Genomic DNA, 18,480 nt, shown 5'->3' on the forward strand with positions numbered 1-18,480 from the left:
TATAAATCATCTTTCGCTCTGTTTTGTGTGTGAACTCTGAATGCCGTGATTTTGTTGCTATGACGGATGATTGTCGAAATGTTCGACTTAGCCAATTCGTAGTCTTGGCTGAGCTTCATCTGGGAGACTCCCTTTCGACAGTTTCAGCCTTCGCAGACAGCGAGACGTGCTTCCCGTTTCCTGTTTTCTGACCGTGCGTGCCGCGCCTCCGGAAGTACGCCAACGTATGAGTCGATCGGTAACGTCGCTAGCCAACGGAGGGCATTCCCGTACTGTACGTTTTGTTCATAAGCAAGGTCGCGACAGCAGTTAGCTTCCCGCAGCTCGTTGTACCGAAGGCATTTTTCACCATTTTGACGGAAAAATCTGGTCGTTATAATGACATTGACGTTGAAAAGGGCTTGGAAGTGAAATCAGCAAATGCAAAATGAAACTGCGTGACATCGGGACTTTGAAATGTGAACGTTGTAAGGGTGGTCGGAAAAATCTGGTCGTTATAATGACGTTGACGTTGAAAAAGGGCTTCAGTGGAAGCAAAATCAGCAAATGCAAAATGAAACTGCATGTCATCGGGACTTTGAAATGTGAACGTTGTAAGGGTGGAAACGTAGCAAACGGGGTTTGACTTTGACTTTTTTTAATATGCAACATTTTGAGTTTCTGTGTGTTTGTGTGTGTGTGAGAAGAAACTGATTTCAATGGCTTTTGAAATCCGGCTTTTACCTTGCAAAAATGTGGGGGGGGGAAATTGCCTCTTGCGTTCAATCAGAACTTGAGGAAGTGGACATCGATTATCTGCTTCATTCCAGTCTGACTCGGCAGTCACAAATGAAGTCGCGCTTAACAAGCGGCGAGGAAATTCTCATTTGAAGAAAATCTTGTGAGACGGCGGCGAGCTGGATCCTTTGATTGGCTTTTTTCTTTTCTCCGGCTCGTCCCCTTTTCTGTCTGTCGGGCAAACTCCCACAAGGCCGCCCGCTAAACACCTGTCAGGAGCTGCACCCACGCCGCCGTTATGTAAGCCGCTGGCTGTGGGGAGGGGGGGCGGGAGGCGGTCGCTCATCAATCCGGCTGCCACCGACGCTCGCTCGCACACGGCCACGAAGAAAAAAAAAGGGACAAAATCTACATTTGGATGAGCGGCGTGTCCACCACACGTGGTACTGCATTCCGCTTTCTTGTTCACACCTTCACTGGCGTCACTTTTCAGAGGAGGCTTTGCTGCGTCGCCGGCGGTTTTCGAGCCGTTTGACTCACCTTTGAAGACTCACAGAATTCAGAACGCGTCCGGCGTTAAATCGGCGGCGGCGGCCCTGCCACAAGTTCATATTTAGCGTCTTTGTCCTGCGTCCTTGACATCTTGCGAATTGACACAAGCCGTGACACAAAATGTCAGTATCGGTACGTGTCGCAATTTCCTCGGTACGACTTGATCAGATGGCGATGTTGTCACCACCCTCGTGTCCATTGCAACTTTTTTAATACGTTAGTGATCTACGTATTGCCCCAAATCCCGAATACCCGCGATCGCACCGTCTTCTGGAGATCTCTTCACTAGCATATCAGGACTCGGCTTTCCAAGATGACTCCTCAATCCTTTTAACGTCCTTCAGTGAATGCCGATGAGCCTGCAAGCACCTGGAGTGTGCGTGTGTGTGTGTGTGTGTGTGCGCGTGTATGTGTGAGTGGCATGAAGCGCACATGAAGGTGGTCAGGAGCTAACGCTAATGCGTTTCACATTTAATGATGTGACGGTCCAGCTCGTTTAAAGGCGTGATACTGCACCGGGCAGTCAATATATTAGGAGAGCACATGTCAGCGTAGCCTCACGATGATGTCTGCGGCGCGGAAACGCTTTTATGCCTCATCGGTTTGACGTTTTTGGAGTGACAGCGCTGTTGACTCTGAAAATGACGCCACAGTTGTGTTCTTTGTCATCAATGGGCTCACTTGACTTTGAAGCCAGACTTTGTTGCCTTTACAGTGAAACTGTTTTTTCGTGGTGTGACTTTGCAGCCTTTAAAAAAAAAACAACAACAAAAAATTAGTTTGAGCAATGTTTGCACAGCGCAACTTTCTCGTGTCACTTTGTCGCCTTTTCAATGAGACAACAGCGCAACCTTTCCTTTGTCATGCCCGTACTTCGCCTTTGGAGACTGACTTCCAGTCGCCATTTTTTTCAGAGCGCGATGTTGTCATGTGACCTCGGCAATGAACTTTGTCGACTTTTCATTCAAAACTTGGTTTTCGGTTTTGTGTATTTGTTTTTTTATTAAAAAAATATATATACATTCTACTCTTGACCCTTGATTCGTGCGTTTTGCCACCGCGTTTGGGATGTTTGTTGTCCATCCCAGAGATGATGTCATGCAATCTGATATGAGCTGACAAATATGTAAAGCGTGGAAATGCCTGAGAGGTGAGGGAGCCTCGGCATTGAAGAAGGAAGTGAGCAGATGGTGGGTGGAGACGCGGCCAACAGGAAGTCGATGCTTGACGCTTTCTCATGTTGTGTTGGCAACGCTCAGGATTTCACTTCCTTGTCCTCGCACACACACCAAACGCGAGTGTGTTTGTGATTCCGTGTGTGTGTGTGTGTGTGTGTGCGTGTGTGTGTGCGTGTCCGTGCCTGTTTGAGCCCAGCTGTTCGGAAATAGGTGATTGAAATTCCTAAATCTGATGCCCTTCATGTAACTTTTTTAAAAATCTTTAATCAGCATTTCCCCACTTTTCTAATCTAATTGTTGCATTTGTTCCACGAATTTGTAATCATTTCTAGCAGCCAGCCTATTCTGTTACTGTGGTAGCATCTCTTCTAGACTGGGAGATTGATTTATTTAGTTCAAATCAGATTTCTGCCTTTATTTTTGTGTTGGCAAGTTGTAGGATAAAGTTACCATTTACTGCGGAAGAACAAAACCCCCAAAACTCATGAACAAGAATAATGTCATCCGATTTTGAAAAAAAAATGTCAGAATATTGTGACAGTAAATGCTCGGGGATTTGGAAAAAAAAAAGTTGCTTTTCAAGTCATTACTTTCTCAGTTTCATTCATATTGATGAGAAAAAAAAATCTGAAAATGACAAGGATAAAGTGGCAACAAATGTCGGAAAAAATAAACACTTCTTTTGTGCATACTATAAAATTTCATCCAAATTTTCTCAGGTCGCATTTTTCCGGAAAACATGAATTTCATGCAATTAAGATGACAACGGCATTTTGGGGCCGAACGGGACTCCGGTACGCACGCTCGCAGACGCACGCGGCGTACAATTGCACTTTCCTTGGACTCTGTTCCGCCCCGGACCAAGCGCAATAACTGCTGTCAAGCGCCCCGCCGGCCGTTTGCACCACTTACTGATCATGCACTATTTATAGCCGGTGGCGTATTGTGAGTATTAACGGCGGCGGCGGCGGCGGACGGCTCCTGTTCACGGTCGTTGTTGGTCCGGGCCGGCCTGGCGTCTTGTTCCTGTATTTGTCAAGGTTATCGACTGTGCTGCACAGGCTGGGCCAAAAGTAGCTTGCCACTGTTTAAATAAACTTAGTGAAGGAAGGGAAGGAAAGGAAAGGAAAGGGATGGGATGGAGGAAGGACAGAAACAGAAAGGCAGGACACAAGGAAGGATGATGGACTGAAGGAAGGAACAGGTCGGGCCAAAAGTAGCTTGTCACTTTTTAAATGAACTTGAGGAATGAAGCAAAAAAAGAAGCATGGAAGGAAGAGGCACCAAAAGGAGCAACGGGACAGACCAACAAAATGTACACTTCAGGAACTGACTTCGGGAAGTCACCAAGGAAGGCCGATAGACTGAATGAAGGAAGAAAACAAGGCAGCAAGGAAGGAAGGAGGCAATGTAGGAAGGGCGATAGACTAAAGGAAGGAACAGGGGAAGCCAAAAGTTGGGACGTACCCGCTTTTTAAATTAACTTCACGAATGACAGAAGAGAGGTCGGGAGGAAGGAAGGAAGACAACATTGAAGGGCGGAAAGGAGCAGGGAGTTGCCAAAAGGAGGTTTACACTTTTCAAATGTATGTGTTAAAGGAAGGAAGGAAGGAAGGAAGGAAGAACGGGGAAAAATGGAAGAAGCGAGAACATCATCAAGGAAGGAAGCATTGAAGGTAGCAAGGAAGGACAATGACCTGAAGGAAGGAAGGAAGGCGCCATTGACACTTTTTCATCTAAGGAATGGAGAGCGAGGAAGAAAGCAAGGCAAGAAGGAAACAAGGACAAAAGGAATTAAACAGTCTGTCAAAAAAACGGATGTTCACTTTTCAAATCAATCAAAGGATTACTGGATGGAAGGATGCACTTCGTGGAAGGAAAACGAGGTGGTGCTGGAATTTAATTACATGTCAACATCCTTCCAGTTCCAATACAGCACGCTAATAGTTCCAATAAAAAAAAAAAAAAAAAACCCAAAGGCGCGTCCTTTGCTCTCCGGGGTTGATTTTTATGGTCCGGCCATTCACATTTGACGAGGCGTGAAGACATACCTGAAGATGAGCTCGTAAACAGGAGGAGTCGTTAGGAGAGGTTTGCTTCGCCACGAGACGCTTCCTGATCCATCCGCTTGGGAAATTAGCCACCAAGTCGTCACCGACTCGACGGATGATTACTTTTTGGGGACCAGTGTTCGCCCCCCCCCCGACGTTACGGACGTCCATCAACTTCATCTCGTGTCGTTTTCATCTTGAATAATGTTGGCGATTTTTCAAGACCACGTGTCAGAATATTACAGTGGATACATTTGGGGTGGCCGTTTTCTGGGAAAAGGATTAAACGGCTCCGATAAAAGTCGCAATGGATGCCATCGTTTTTCGGGAGAAAATTCACAATGCGAGCAAAATAAAGTTTTTTTCTGAGAAATATTGAGACAGTCAGATAAAAACGACATCGGGCAATTCCACTGTGAGGCCAACAGTTGAAGTCATTTGGTATCTTTTTTATTGATATTGCGACAGTAAGTTAAAAATGACATAGCCAGTTATGCTTTTAGACTAATGATTTGTTGAAGTCATATATCTTTTTTTTTTTTTTTTTTTAATAGATGATGTGACAGTGAGTTAAAGATGACTTGGGCAATTATATGCTGTTAGGCGAACAGTTTGCGTAATTGTCTTGGCTCGGATTCAAGTTGGAGGTTCCGGTGTGTGTCACGCCTGTCGAGGATTATATTGAACTGTGTGTGTGTGTGTGTGTGTGTGTGGTGGTTCCCCCTGTTTGGGGGGGGGGGTGTTGCATGCCCCGCCGGCCAACAGGAAAGTCGTCAACGTGCATGCCCGCATTCCTGCCCTCGCGTGGAATGCAGCGTTTGTTTGCCAAGGCATTTTTTCACATTTCTCGTCATTTCTCGCACTTTCTCGATGCTTCGACCGCCACCCGGAGCTCGTTCTCACGCCGCCGTGTTCAGGAGCATCTCCAGTTGTCGTCAATAAGCGATGTGACGAGATTTGACAAAATGCAATTTCCAGGAATCCCGCCTAGAAGCACGTTAGAAAAAAAATCGATTTGCCACTAACATCCATCGACCTGAGATTGGGTGGGGCATGTCTTTCAGAACGCAAGGACCCATGCCCACTATTGGACAGGAAGTCGGCCATTTTGTCCTGAAGAAGACATTTGAGGTGCGTGTCGAGGAGCAACACTGCGAGATCACGGCGGTTACGCGAACTCGCTAAAACGGAGGACGCGCTGACGTTTCCTTATGTCGAACGTCTCATTGGTCCAAATGATTTGTAGCCCCTCCCTCCTCGACGGGATGGCGGCTTGGTGGGAGGAGCCGACGTGCAGCGAGGATTGTATGGACTTGGCCACGTTCGCGCTGGACAACGTGTGACCAGTGTCATGTGACTGTGCTTCCTCTGCCGTCGTAATCTTGCCACGAGTTTAGCAAATCCACTGCTCACCTGTTTGTGTGTGTGTGTGTGTGTGTAGTTGTGTCCAGATTTGTCTTATTTTGTGCTCATTCTATCGAAATTGGCGTTGGTCGTGTGGAGGGCTTATCTTTTTGGCGACGCATTCCCGATGCCCCTTCCTCCCTTCCCATCTGTTTTGCATGAATGGCCCGCCTGTGTTGGCCTCAATGTTCACTCCTAGGGAGGGGAAGAAAAAAAAAAATAAAAAGGTCAGGAATGTGCGGTGTCACGTTGCCCAACAACCGGCAAACAGTGGGAAGTTTTCTTGTTTTTTTTTTTTTTTCCCTCAGCATGTTCTCGGTCACAAGATGCTTCACCAGCAGTCATCTGAGGATGAATAAGAATCACCATCACAATGAGAAGAAGACAAAGAAGAAGAAGACGAAGAGGCGGGCCTGGCACAATGAATGGCAAAGATGGCCGAGCGTATGTTCTTGTGTTAACCGATTTCGCACTTGCCAGAAGTTTGCTTTTTACTTGCCATCGAGAGCAACGCACGCTGCTTCCAACAAGAGGGGCTTTTATTTACGGGATACACGGTGGCGCAGTCGCACAGGGGGGAAAAAAAAAACATTTGAACTAAAAAAACACCACGGCTTCATTTGAAAATTTACGAGGAAAAGAAAACGTTATTAGAAGATTCAAGTCATCCAGTGCATTTCTGAGGAGAAAATTGCAATCTCGTAAGGAGACATTTTCAGTGGAAATAAATTGTTTTGTTTGTTTTGTTTTTAAAAAAAATCATAAGACCAAAGACATCAAGTTTTATTTTCTCAAATTGCATTTTACCAGAAAACACTTTGGAACATTTAAATTTCCACTTCAAGATTGAAATTGGAATTTTTTTTTTTTTTTTTTGAGGGGAAAAGTCAGAATAAATATGGAAAAAATATGGAATTTTAGTGACGGTTGAAGATAAAACTATTTGTTTCTTGAGCGCAATCAATTTTTTTGGTCTTTTTTATGAAGAAAACAGTCATAATATTCAGCGATAAACGTACATTTGCTTGGGGGAGAAAGTCGTAAAAATGATGAAGACTGCAGTTTTTTTTTTTTTTTTTAGGAAAAAACAATTGTAATGTGACAACTTTGAAGTTTTAGTCATAATTTGCAAGTTTGTCGTAGTTCAAAATGAATAAATACAAAGATGTTATTCCTTGACGATTGACTTTTTCGCAAAAGAAATAAGAATCATTTAAGACTCTGTTGTTGTCGCACATATTTCCGTTTTTTCTGTTCTCTGTGTGCCGTCGTTCTTCTTCTAAAAGCCCAAACTGCTCACTGGGGAAATGTTCATCCTTTTCTGCTAATGCGATGATGTTTTCAATGTAAATCATACAAACGGCAGCTTTGGGAGCAGCTACGCTTGCCGACACGCACTAGAGGCTTTGATATCAAATGTGTATGCGCGGTTGCGTGCGTGCGTGCGTGCATGTTGGTGGTTTGAGTGTCAGGGCGGTAGAGGTCCTGAAGGCGATGATTGACTTGAGCTCAAATCCCACACCTGCCGATCGCCAGCGTAAAACGACGATTCTTTGCGATCAATGCCCGCTTGGGCTTGATCACCTTTCTGGGGTCCAAATCAAACTCCGATAAAAAGCATCAAAATGTTAGCGAGGTGTGTTCTCGCCGAGAGAGAGAGAGAATTTTCGGAATATTACGAGATTCAGGTCGGAATCGTTTAAGACGGCACTTAAGACGGATATTCGCGATGGAGCGTGAGCGCCGCATGTCTGACTGTTAGCATGTTGGCTAAAGCGTTCGCGCATGCGGACGCCAGGCGTCGTCGTGGCTTTTATGCGATGGAGAAGCCATAAAACACGTTTGAAAAGCAATCTCCCCCATCGGTCAATTAGTGGGATGGATTGTCCGACAGCAACCCGCTTCCTTCATGACTCCTCGGAACTAAAACTCCAGACCTGATTGATTGTTTTTCGTTCTTCTGGCATTTTCATTGCGAGCAATCATTCAAATGGTCTTTCCGGAAGATTCCCGGTGACGACGAGGATGAGAAACGCATCCTTTGGTCGTCAAACGTGACAGGGAAGGCTGAAAATAGACTGTGCGTGTCACTTGAACAAAGCCGTACTGTTGATTGCTGCTTTTGTGTCATTTTCACGCATAATTCACATCTTTTTTTTTTTAATGTGGCTATGAATAGAGACTGCCAATAGAATTGCGACAAAAGGTCTGCGGGATTTCAAAATCTTTGCTGTCGGAGTAGCTCGGCTGGACTATTTATGAAAAGGCTCGCCGATCATCCTCGGTTGAGCCTCATTAATCGAGACGTCAGGGAAATACTCAAAGCTTTCCTGTCGGGAAACATTTGGAGTGACCGACTGACTGGCTAAGTGGTTCGATTTTTTAAACTGTCGGGTTGTCTTACGGATGTTTACCGACGCCGGCTAAACGGCATCTATTAAATTTCTAGCTAGCTTGACTGACTGGTTAACTGGCACCAAAACATGCGACAACCGGAAATAGAATTCCACAGGAAATCGAGGTGCTTGGCGGGTTTACTGACGCCTCAAAGAAACCGATTGACTAAAAGGGCACCGATTCGAAACTGTGTCTTAAGGTTGATTGCCCGTCCTGCTGGACTGACGAGTTAAACGTTGCTGATCAACTGACTGACCGTCGAGCTTGCTGACGCTTAATCACCCGAAGTGATTGAACACTTGACTGACTGGCTGATTGACAGGAAACAAAAGTGGCTCGCCAAGACCGTCCAAACGGTGGGACCTATTTAGCCTGCGTGGATGCCGTATTGACTAGTTGACAGACGTGCTAAATAAGAACAATTTGGATGTGTTACTGACATTTATTTAGGAGCAAGGGTTAACTCATGCTAAACAACACCGACTGACTGACTAACCATCATTGATTAAACTGGTGTGTATGGCTCGTTGGCTAATGGACGCGATAGACGGAGCCCCGATGGTTGACTGACACTTCTGGCTGGCTAACCGACGATGACTGGCTGACTGCCTGCATGACATCAATTAAAGATGTCTGAATGTCTTGCCTGACTAGTTGATAATAGTTCACTGACACAAACTGATACTGACTGACCGGCAAAATGACAGATGGATGATTTGCTGAGGAGTTTGGTGGATGACTACTGAGTACTTCACACAGACCGATTGATTGACTGACTGACTTCCTCACTGACATTTGATCACACCGACTGACTGGATTAATGCCACCAATTGTAACTAGAAGTCTTACCGCATTATTATTATTATTACTGACGTTTACTGCCTGTTTGGTTGGCTCGGCTTATTGGCGCCGACTAACTGACTGATGAGCTTCGTCACATTACATGAATGTCTTACTAGTTTGCTGGATGATGGACTGACTGACCAGCACTTGGTTGATGCCCTGATTAAAACTGTCAGCATGTCTGACTGACTAGTTTTCTGGCTGACCGTGACAGTGGCTAACTGGCACTAAATCGACTAACCGAGTGACAGACTGTCTATCTTACTGACACGCCTTTATACTCCGCCGATTTAAAGGTGTCTGGGTGTCTCACCAATGTTTTTTCCTAGTTCATTGGTACTGACAAGCTTGACTGGCAATGGCTAACTGACACCAGCAGACTGGCACTAAAGGTCACTGATTTACCGACTGACAATCTTACCGACACTTAAATTGCAATGATTGGGTCAATTGCACAGATTCAACCTGTCAACGTATCTTACTGACTGTTTTGCTGGCTTCTTAACACAAAGTGACACTGACCGACTGTCTAGCTGACTGTCACTGAATGATTGCTCAGACTGCCTGGATGCCTGATTGGCGTCCACCGACTGCTTTGCTGGTCTGCACTGACACGACACGACATGATACTGTCTGATTAGGACTATATCACACTGACAGAATGGCGGCAGTTAAAAATGTCGAGATATTTTACGAATATTTACTGACTGGTGTGGTGGCTAATTAATACTGACAAACTGAGCCAATGGCCAACTGACGCGAAATGACACTCACTGAGTGGCTGGTCCAAATGACAGCCATTTACACATCTCTGGATGTGTTACTGGACAGTTTACTGAATACTTGACACAACTGGCGGACAGACTGATTGATTTACTATCTGACAGTTAATGAGTGACTGTAATCCAAACACCTTGGAGGTTTTTAGTCACTTGTTTACTGGCTAATACTGACAAATTGACTGTGACGCTGACGTGTTACAGACTAACTAGCAATGCCTCACTGACGCTGGCAGATTGTCATAAAAACAACACTTGAAATGACAATCACGCCGACCGACTGGCTAAATGGCATCAATTGATAGGGTCTGGATATCTTATGGACATTCACAAACTCGGTTTGCTTGCGAATTTTGCTGACCAACTGACAAACTAACAATAGCCAATTGACACTGAATGGCACTTATCAAGTGACTGGATTTAAGATCTCCGGATGACTACTTAACACCACAAGGCCACCAACTGATTGACTTACTATATTACACGCGCTTAATTACTGACCTCGATTAAAACAGCCTGAAGGCTTTTGGTTACTTGTTTACTGGCTGATACGAGCAAATTGCCTGTGACACGAAATGACAAAGAATGACTAAATAGCAATAGCTAGCTAGCACGGGCACGAAACGGAACTGACAATCACTGGCTAAATGGCACCAATTTAAAGTGGACTGAATGTGCTGATTCAGTTACTGGCTAACTGACACTAAGTGATGATAACTGCTGTCTGACTGACTGGCCAAAGAACTATTCTCATTGTCGTTGCATAAACCTTTCGCTAACGAGTGGCTATTGACGGGCTAACTGTGAACGATGTGTTGCTGTCTCGGTGGCAGAAACAACGTTGACCGTTCTGAAAGTCACGGCATTGACAGCACAACGCCTGTCCGCCCGCCCGCTAGCTTGCGCATACGTGAAGCACATCAGGATTTTGCAGCGGGCTGCCCGAGTCGTGCTCCTCGTGACTTTGCCGGTCCCTGGGCGGGTCGCAATAAACAAGAATAAATCAAATGGCAAGTCAGAGCGCTGGAAGCGTGGCCGGCGCAAACAAAGCAAAGGACGGAGAAAAGAGACTGTTGAGAGACACGCTCTGATTGCTATTCCGCTCTCCGCCTGCTGATAAGCAGCACATATGAAGACGACTCCTTCAAAGCGCGTGCTGTATTTTTCAAGTCCAGCTTTCTGCTTTTAGCCGCACACCTTTGGCTCGGTTCGGCAACTGTCAACGCTTTCATGGAAAATGGCAACTGCGGTTACCACGGAAGCCGGCAGTTAGCATTGCCTCTTTTATTCCTTCTGCTGCAGTACAACTACCACCACTATTACTACCAATACTACGACGGTAGTTCCACTGTGATCAATAGCACTCCCACCACTACTTTCACGATTGTGATTAGTTCAAATAATTCTTGTACTTCTACTACAAGCGCTCTTCTGCTACTATTAATACTTCTGCTACTACCACACCTTCTATTTAGTATTTACTTGTACGATCTACTTCTGCGACTATCCTTCCCACCACTGCTAACACTTCCTCTACTACTACTTCCACTTCTGCCACCCCCACTTCTACTTCAGCCATCACAACCCTTCTTTTTTTCTTTTGCCTGTGTGCGTTCTCACATTTGAAACAATTGGTGAAGATGTTGAAAATCAGTCCGTGTAGGCCGCTTGAGTGAATTCTTTTGGGGGGGGGCGGATAATTGACTGTAGTCCCGACTCCTCATGGGTTGTGATGAGGCACAGAAAGTAATAAAAGCGTTGTTGACCCAGCTGAGACATGTTTTCCACCGCAAGCTGTTTTGTCGGTGTCTCCGCGATGATGTCATCAGGCATGGGCGGGGCCCCGAGGTCGGTCCCGGCGGGTGTCGGCTGTCATGTTTTTGACTTCACCTTGTGTGACGCCCCCACACGCCCCTATTAACACCCCCTTAAACCCCCCCCCAATCCAGCTCTTCCGCTGTCGCCGCTGCCGTGTTAGCCTGCTTATCGTGAAGCTGCAGGCGGCCGCTGTTATCTGAGACACTCTGCATGGCGTACGCACACCCATGTACATACACACACACACACACACACGCAAAACCACTGTAAATAACCTCCACCATGTCGAAAATGTCAATTTCTCACTGATTGTCCTGCAGCAATAATCCCACCGGGCACCAAAATAGTCGATTGCCGTGTTTTTGTTTTTTTTTTTTTTTTTCCGTGTCATCTGACCTTCTTTCCCCATTTCTTTCAATGGCAATGGAATTTCCTCATCAGCCGGTGTGGAAATTCCTTCCCACCAAAGACGTCACAGACGGACCGTGAAATATTCTACAATTCTTCTACATTTTTGGTGACTCACTTTCATAATTGCTTTGATTTCGCATGATAATTTGCGTGGCAAGCATCATATTTTTGTGAAGTCCACATGCCAGTAGAAGTGGTTTGCACAAATTTGACTTATGACTTCTCACTGAATTTGCCATGTTTGTTGTGCGCCTTCCCATGAATTCCTTCACTGACAGCGGCAGAGTGTCATTAAAAAAAACACTTAAACACGCGCCGGTGTCTCACCCAGCGCGTCTGTGAAATTCAGGTTTGTCATGGCAAATGATCGCCAGTAGGTGGCGTCGTTGTATTCTTTGGATTTGAGAGTAGAAGTGTTTTTGTGTAGAAAGTAAAGATTAGGAATCTCGGTTTGTCACGTTGATTACGAGGGAGAGGGCTCGTACTTTGTATCTTGAAACATATGTCATGTCACTCTGATCCTAAGACACGGTTACGACGCTTGGGATTGTTTTTGCCATGGGAAAAAAAAAAAAAAAAAACGACCTTTACATATGAATTCTCAAGCCACAATGTCGTTCTTCTTGTTTGTCCCGCAGCTAGGCTAAGCGGCGCTGTTGTCGAGGCGACGGACTGACGGGAAGCAAAGTCGGAGCGGTCGGCCTTGTGTGCCACTTGGTGAACGCTGGCGTAACTTAGCGATCGCACGCACACTCGCACATCGAGCACAAAAGACAACGGGGCCCTTTGTCAGCTTGTCCAAAGTGTCCACTCATCAGCAGACACTCGGGAATCTCTGGAATGCGTTTGTGCGTGCTGTCCAAACTTTCTATTGCATGCAGAGCAATTGAAAGACGGAAGCCAAATGGTTTTTTTTTTGGATATAATGAGTGACATCAGTGACGAGATCGACCGTTGATTGTAATGAAGTAAAATAGCGTGCCGGATGCGGACAATTCCCAACTCTGATGTGATGTTTGACGGCGCATCTGCATGTTCGTACATAGTCATATGAACACGTGGAAATAAAAAAAAAGAACCAAAGTGGGTTGTGAGCTTAGTCAGATGCCGTGGTGCTGGATGCTGTTATTTCAGCTTCAGGTTGAATGCTTGGTCGTTTTTTTTTGGTGGGAGGGGATAAGAATGCGGATCGATGAAATCTTTTTGGGGGTGCAGTGAGGAGGCGACCACTTGTGGACATGCCGAGCACATCCAGGCCTTGGGCCGAATGTGTGTGTGTTCATGTGTGTGTCTTCGTGGTCTCTGCAGTGTGGTGATTTCCTGAACCTTCATCGTCGCCCTCCCGCCCCCACCCCCGGTGGTCACATGACTGCAGATATGGGTGTGGTCTCCTGCATTCCCGGCTGCTCGTACGTCCCCCCCACCCCCTTCTGATTTCTCAGTCTGACATGCTACAACGCACACACGCGCGGTGTCTGCACTCAACGCAGTGACGTGTCCTGCATGTGAATGTGTGTGCACTTGTCTTTGTGTCTTAGTGCAGTTTAACTCGTGACATTCCACTTTTACTGTCATCGTGTGGACAGTTGTCTTCAAGGGGACATTTTGTGCGCGTGCGTGCGCTTGGATGCAATGTCGTAAAGTGTTGCACTGGTATGCTAACGTACACACTTTGAGTGTTCTTGTATTTTGCCGTGTGTTGGAGCCTTGTCTTTTTATGGGACATTTTTTTTTTTTTTTGTACTGGGGAGAAATTGGATGCTTCAGCAGTCATTTGTGGCCTGTTTCGTGAGTGCCTTTTTAAGTGTGTGAATATTCTTTATCCATGTCTGCAGTGTTTTTCTTGTATGATGGCCCTCCCCAGTTCAATTCAACATTGAATTGTTTTCTGAAATATTATGGGACATTTTTAAGCAACGGTTGCAGCCCATCCAATGCCCATTCAACGGATATGTCACACCCTCGACGTCGTTCTCACCAGAGGAACCGAAATTAGTCCACACGGGAGATTGAAATGAAGCGGTTGCTTCTTCAAAGTATCCACTCGCAGCTCTTCCGCAAGCGCCGGTGGATTTCTTTTGCCGCGTCCGTGAATTGAAGCCAGATACAGTGACAACTGCGGCTGTCTCCACATTCACAGGCCGCCTCTTCCGAAGCCCGTATTATTCGGCCGCATGACTTCCGGGGCAGGCCGTCTGGACGTGGTTTCCAAATTCGAGAACGGCGCTGAGTCCCTTTGATGCATTCAAAGGCTCCTCCACATGTAGCCTCCGTAGATCGCATCACCCGTGGCGAATTTGGACAGGCTTAATGTAAATTTGGACACCGCGTGCGGTCGGGTCGCGCCAGAAGTGACGTCATGCGGCCTTCGGGGGACGGTTTCAGTCAATCATGCAATTAATCCAATCAATTCTAAAAGTATTCACTTCCTCCTCCTCTCGTCTGTGTTTTCATGGCGGCTCCAGTGGCCAATTGCATTGGTTGGCCCTTAACGAGTTGGACGCGAATAACCCCGCAAGCATTAATGCAGACGTAAATGACAATAATACATCAATAATACAAATACGAAATGCTGCACGCATTGACTTGGCCTGGGCTGACTCATCCCTCCATTGATTTTAATGAGGGCCAACCTCCACGCCACTCCACTTTATTTGACTTCTTTTGTCCTTGGTGCACTTCTAATTTGGCATCCATAGTACGTACGTCCTTGTGAAATATTTGACTAACCTAATGTCACATAATCACATCGTATTTAATGTGAAATTTCATTGAGGCTGCACAGTGGTTGGCAGATAGCATCTGTCTAAATTTTATGCACGTCTTGAAGATTCCCCGATTTCCCCCCCCCCCCCCCCCTTTAGGCTGCCGTCAGGTCACAATTGTGTCCCTTGGGAGAAGAAAATGGGAATTGTGTCACCTGAAGCATGCTGCGTAAATCTAGTGTGTGTGCGTGTGTGAGTGTGTCCTTGTCCAAGTAGTTCCTATGAGGCACAAGCACTCACTCAGTTGCTTGGTGCAACAAGGGGAACGAAAAAAAAAAAGTTCCTTTCTGTGTGTGGAGGGTGTGGCCAGCAGGGAGTTTGCAATTGCATACTTGGATCGTGAGTACAAGTTTGTGTGTGTGTGTGTGTGTGTGTGTGTGTGTGTGTGTGTGTGTGTGTGTGTGTGTGTGTGTGTGTGTGTGTGTGTGTGTGCGCGCGTGCAGTCAGCAGGCTTCTTGCTGCTTTAGTATGCAGAGCAGGTGTGTCTGCAGAGGCTCAGAGAAGAAGAGGAAGAAGGGGAGCAGCAGTTGAGCAGAAAAAACATGAATGAACACATTGGACACTATTAGAAAATAGACATAATATATATGACATAAATATATACACAAAGACAAACGTGTGTCTGTACATACTTTACGTTGTACAGATTAGGCTTCACGAAATTTGGATTTTGGGCGCCAAACACTGCTCAGTGAATTAAAACCAACAACAAGAAATTATCTTGCAGGGGTTTGGGACCAACCCGGCATAAAAACAGACAAAATTCACAGATAATTACCGCCCACTGAAATGCCTTGGTGAAAAAAAAAATAATAATTTACCCTGAAAAATTCTCTCAAAAACTCTTGATAAACATTCAATACATTTTTTTTTTTTTTTAAATAAACAAACTTTTGTTTCCAGTGGAAAAAAGAGTGTGTGCTCTCCCGGTTCAGTGTTTATGTTGTCAGAGCAGAACATTTTGTGCGTCCTGAAAAATCCGTGAAAAGGCTTTGAAAATGGCAGTTGGCATTCCTTGGACAGTACAGCTGATTTCATTTGGTAAAAATGCAAAGAAGTTCCACTAACAACACGGGCGGGCGAGCGAATCTTAATCTTGCCTCCACCCTGCCATGCAAAGCTTTTCTCTTCGTTAAGATGTCTCACTTGGACATAAAAAGGTGCCGACGACGTGGCAAGATATCCGCCTTTTGGCACATTGTGGCCAAATCCTGACATTTTTCCACGTGTTCTGTGTGGGTGCGGCGACATAATCAAAACGTCAAACTGTCGTGTCAAATTGACGTTTTCAGCAGTGCAGGAATGTTCAAACGACTACAAACCCTCAAGCTAGAAATTGCACAGGATTCTATTTTTGTATTACCGGGTGGGTGAGTCGCATTGGGCAAAAGGTGGGCGTCCTAATTATTTTCCGTTGTGCCTTTCTGACTGCGAACTGGAAGCTATTTCACCTTTGGACTCAAGTGGGTGCGGTCGACTATTCGAACAAACAAGCATGAGGAGGTGTGTGTCTTTAGGTGTGCGTTTGTGTGTTAGTGCAGAGTTCATTTGTGTGACACCACCCACAGGTCCGTGCGGCAGTCATCTTTTTTTTTTTTTTTTTTCTGATCTAGGTTGTTTTATTTTTCATGGCTAAGCCTCAAAAAATATCATTTAGCGGTGGCCATTTGTCAGCTGCTTCTGATTAGTCCTTCCCAAAATGGCTGACTGGAAGTTAAAATTCGGGACATTTTTTGCGCATCCTGTTTTAGTCGAGATTTTCACCCAAGCTCATGTCGATTGGGGGGAAATGGTGTCAGGAACCGATTATTCATTTATTAGTTTTATTTATTTATTTTTCTTGACGCTTTCCAGGATATGCTGGAAGTCTGTAGAAACTGCTTCAAAGCAAAATGCCGAACTTCCTGTTCAGCTTTCAGGGGTCGTTGAGACTTCTTTTTTTTTTTTTTTTTGTGGGTCCTCTTATGATTGATGTCTACCCATTTCATGACAACTGGTGAAACCGGTGTTAGGATCTGATTTTTATTTGATTTTATCAAAGAGTCGTAGAATTGCTTTGACCCAAAATGACCGACTTATTAAATTTTGGCAATGGGTCCTTGAGACTTTTTTGTGGGTCCTGTTATGATGGACATGTCCACCCATTTTTTGAAATGGGTGCACGCACTTTGTTGATGATCACGTGTCCAAACTTCTCGTTTTGATGCCGTTGCGATGGAGAAGCAGTCTTACCTCCGACCGCTCGCTGACACTTCCTTTTCCATCTGGCCCTTTTCAGCTTTATCGTCAAAAAACAAACAAACAACAAATGGAAAACCATTTGGGGGCGGGGCTTAGGTTAATAAATACAAAACGTTTGCGGTAGGGCAAGCCAATGACTCCATTTTATTCATTGACTTCAATGTATTTGTGATGATAATTTTAATCTTCCTCCCAAACGAACTTGGCTGCAAACAGAGTCGAGTTAGTTGACAAAAGCAAGGGAAAAGTCAAGTTTTTCACAACAACCAGAACAGATAGAGACAAACATTCCACACATCAACCCCCCCCCCTTCCAAAAAAAAGTGTGGTTTTGCCTCGGGCTGCAACTAACAAGTAGATTAATAATCGATTGATCACTCGAATATTTTTTTGATGATTCGAAGACAAGCCATTTGTGATTTGTTTGCGGTGCTTCAGCTGGTCTTCTCATCCATTCTACTTCCTTTCTCTGTTCACAGCGACAACAGCCGAACATGTTTATCCCCGTTTCCATGGTAACCCAGAGGAGCATGCCTGTCCCAGTGAGGAGTTAAGCTGCGAAACTACAGTGCCCTTAAATACCCATCCATTGACACGCCCCCCTCTTGGGACTTTTTTTTTGGACATTGGAGAGACGCTAACGGAGGATTACCGACATGGCCAACAACACAGCGGATCACCCTCCGGGGAACTCGGTTGCCGATGGCAACCACGATGGCGACTTCGGCGTGACGGTGAGCGACCTGCGAGGACTCATGGAACTACGCAGCGGTGAGGCCGTCAACAAGATACGAGACGACTACGGCGACGTGCAGGGCATCTGCAGACGCCTCAAAACATCCCCCATCGAAGGTAAAACGCTAAGTCGATGCCTAAATAACCAAAAGTTTCGTCCACTGCAGACGACCCACCGCAAACGCGCATCACGCGACAAGCAGGAACGGCGACAGCAATGACAATATTTGTTTACATTCTGGTAATTATACTTAAGATGATACGAGTTATACCACCTTGGCTGACATGATTTCGGACCAACCCCCGAAAGTGTTGTGCAGCCAATCTGATGCCAGAAAATGGCCGTGGAGCCGGGCTGCTATTTGTTCTTTCTTGCTCTCGCCGGCGGGGCCGTCATCGTCATCAGCATCAACTTTGATCCTCGTGCGTGCGTGTGTGCTGGCCGCTGGTCCATTGCTGGATTGAAATTAGTTCCAGGCGGCTCCCTTAATATCTCCATAGATCATTGCGGCCTTCCGTTTGGCAAATCGGCTGCAGCGTCCGCAACACCACTGCCGACTTTCGTCCCACGATCTAAGTACTTCTTGAA

General features: G+C 45.7%; 1 protein-coding gene across 3 annotated transcripts in view; it reads left to right on the plus strand.

Moving 5' to 3' along the window:
- Positions 1 to 18,480, plus strand: part of LOC109510289 (plasma membrane calcium-transporting ATPase 1-like) — a 56,152-nt gene that overhangs the window by 5,653 nt on the left and 32,019 nt on the right. For all 3 annotated transcript variants that reach the window (XM_019860488.1, XM_019860486.1, XM_019860487.1), the window contains exon 2: positions 17,636 to 18,008. In XM_019860488.1, the coding sequence (XP_019716047.1) occupies positions 17,813 to 18,008 (196 nt within the window). In that variant the 5' untranslated portion in view covers positions 17,636 to 17,812. The remainder of the gene's footprint in view (positions 1 to 17,635; positions 18,009 to 18,480) is intronic.

The sequence above is a fragment of the Hippocampus comes genome, unplaced genomic scaffold, assembly GCF_001891065.2.
Source record: "Hippocampus comes isolate QL1 unplaced genomic scaffold, H_comes_QL1_v1.1 scaffold106, whole genome shotgun sequence".
Classification (NCBI taxonomy): Eukaryota; Metazoa; Chordata; class Actinopteri; order Syngnathiformes; family Syngnathidae; genus Hippocampus; species Hippocampus comes.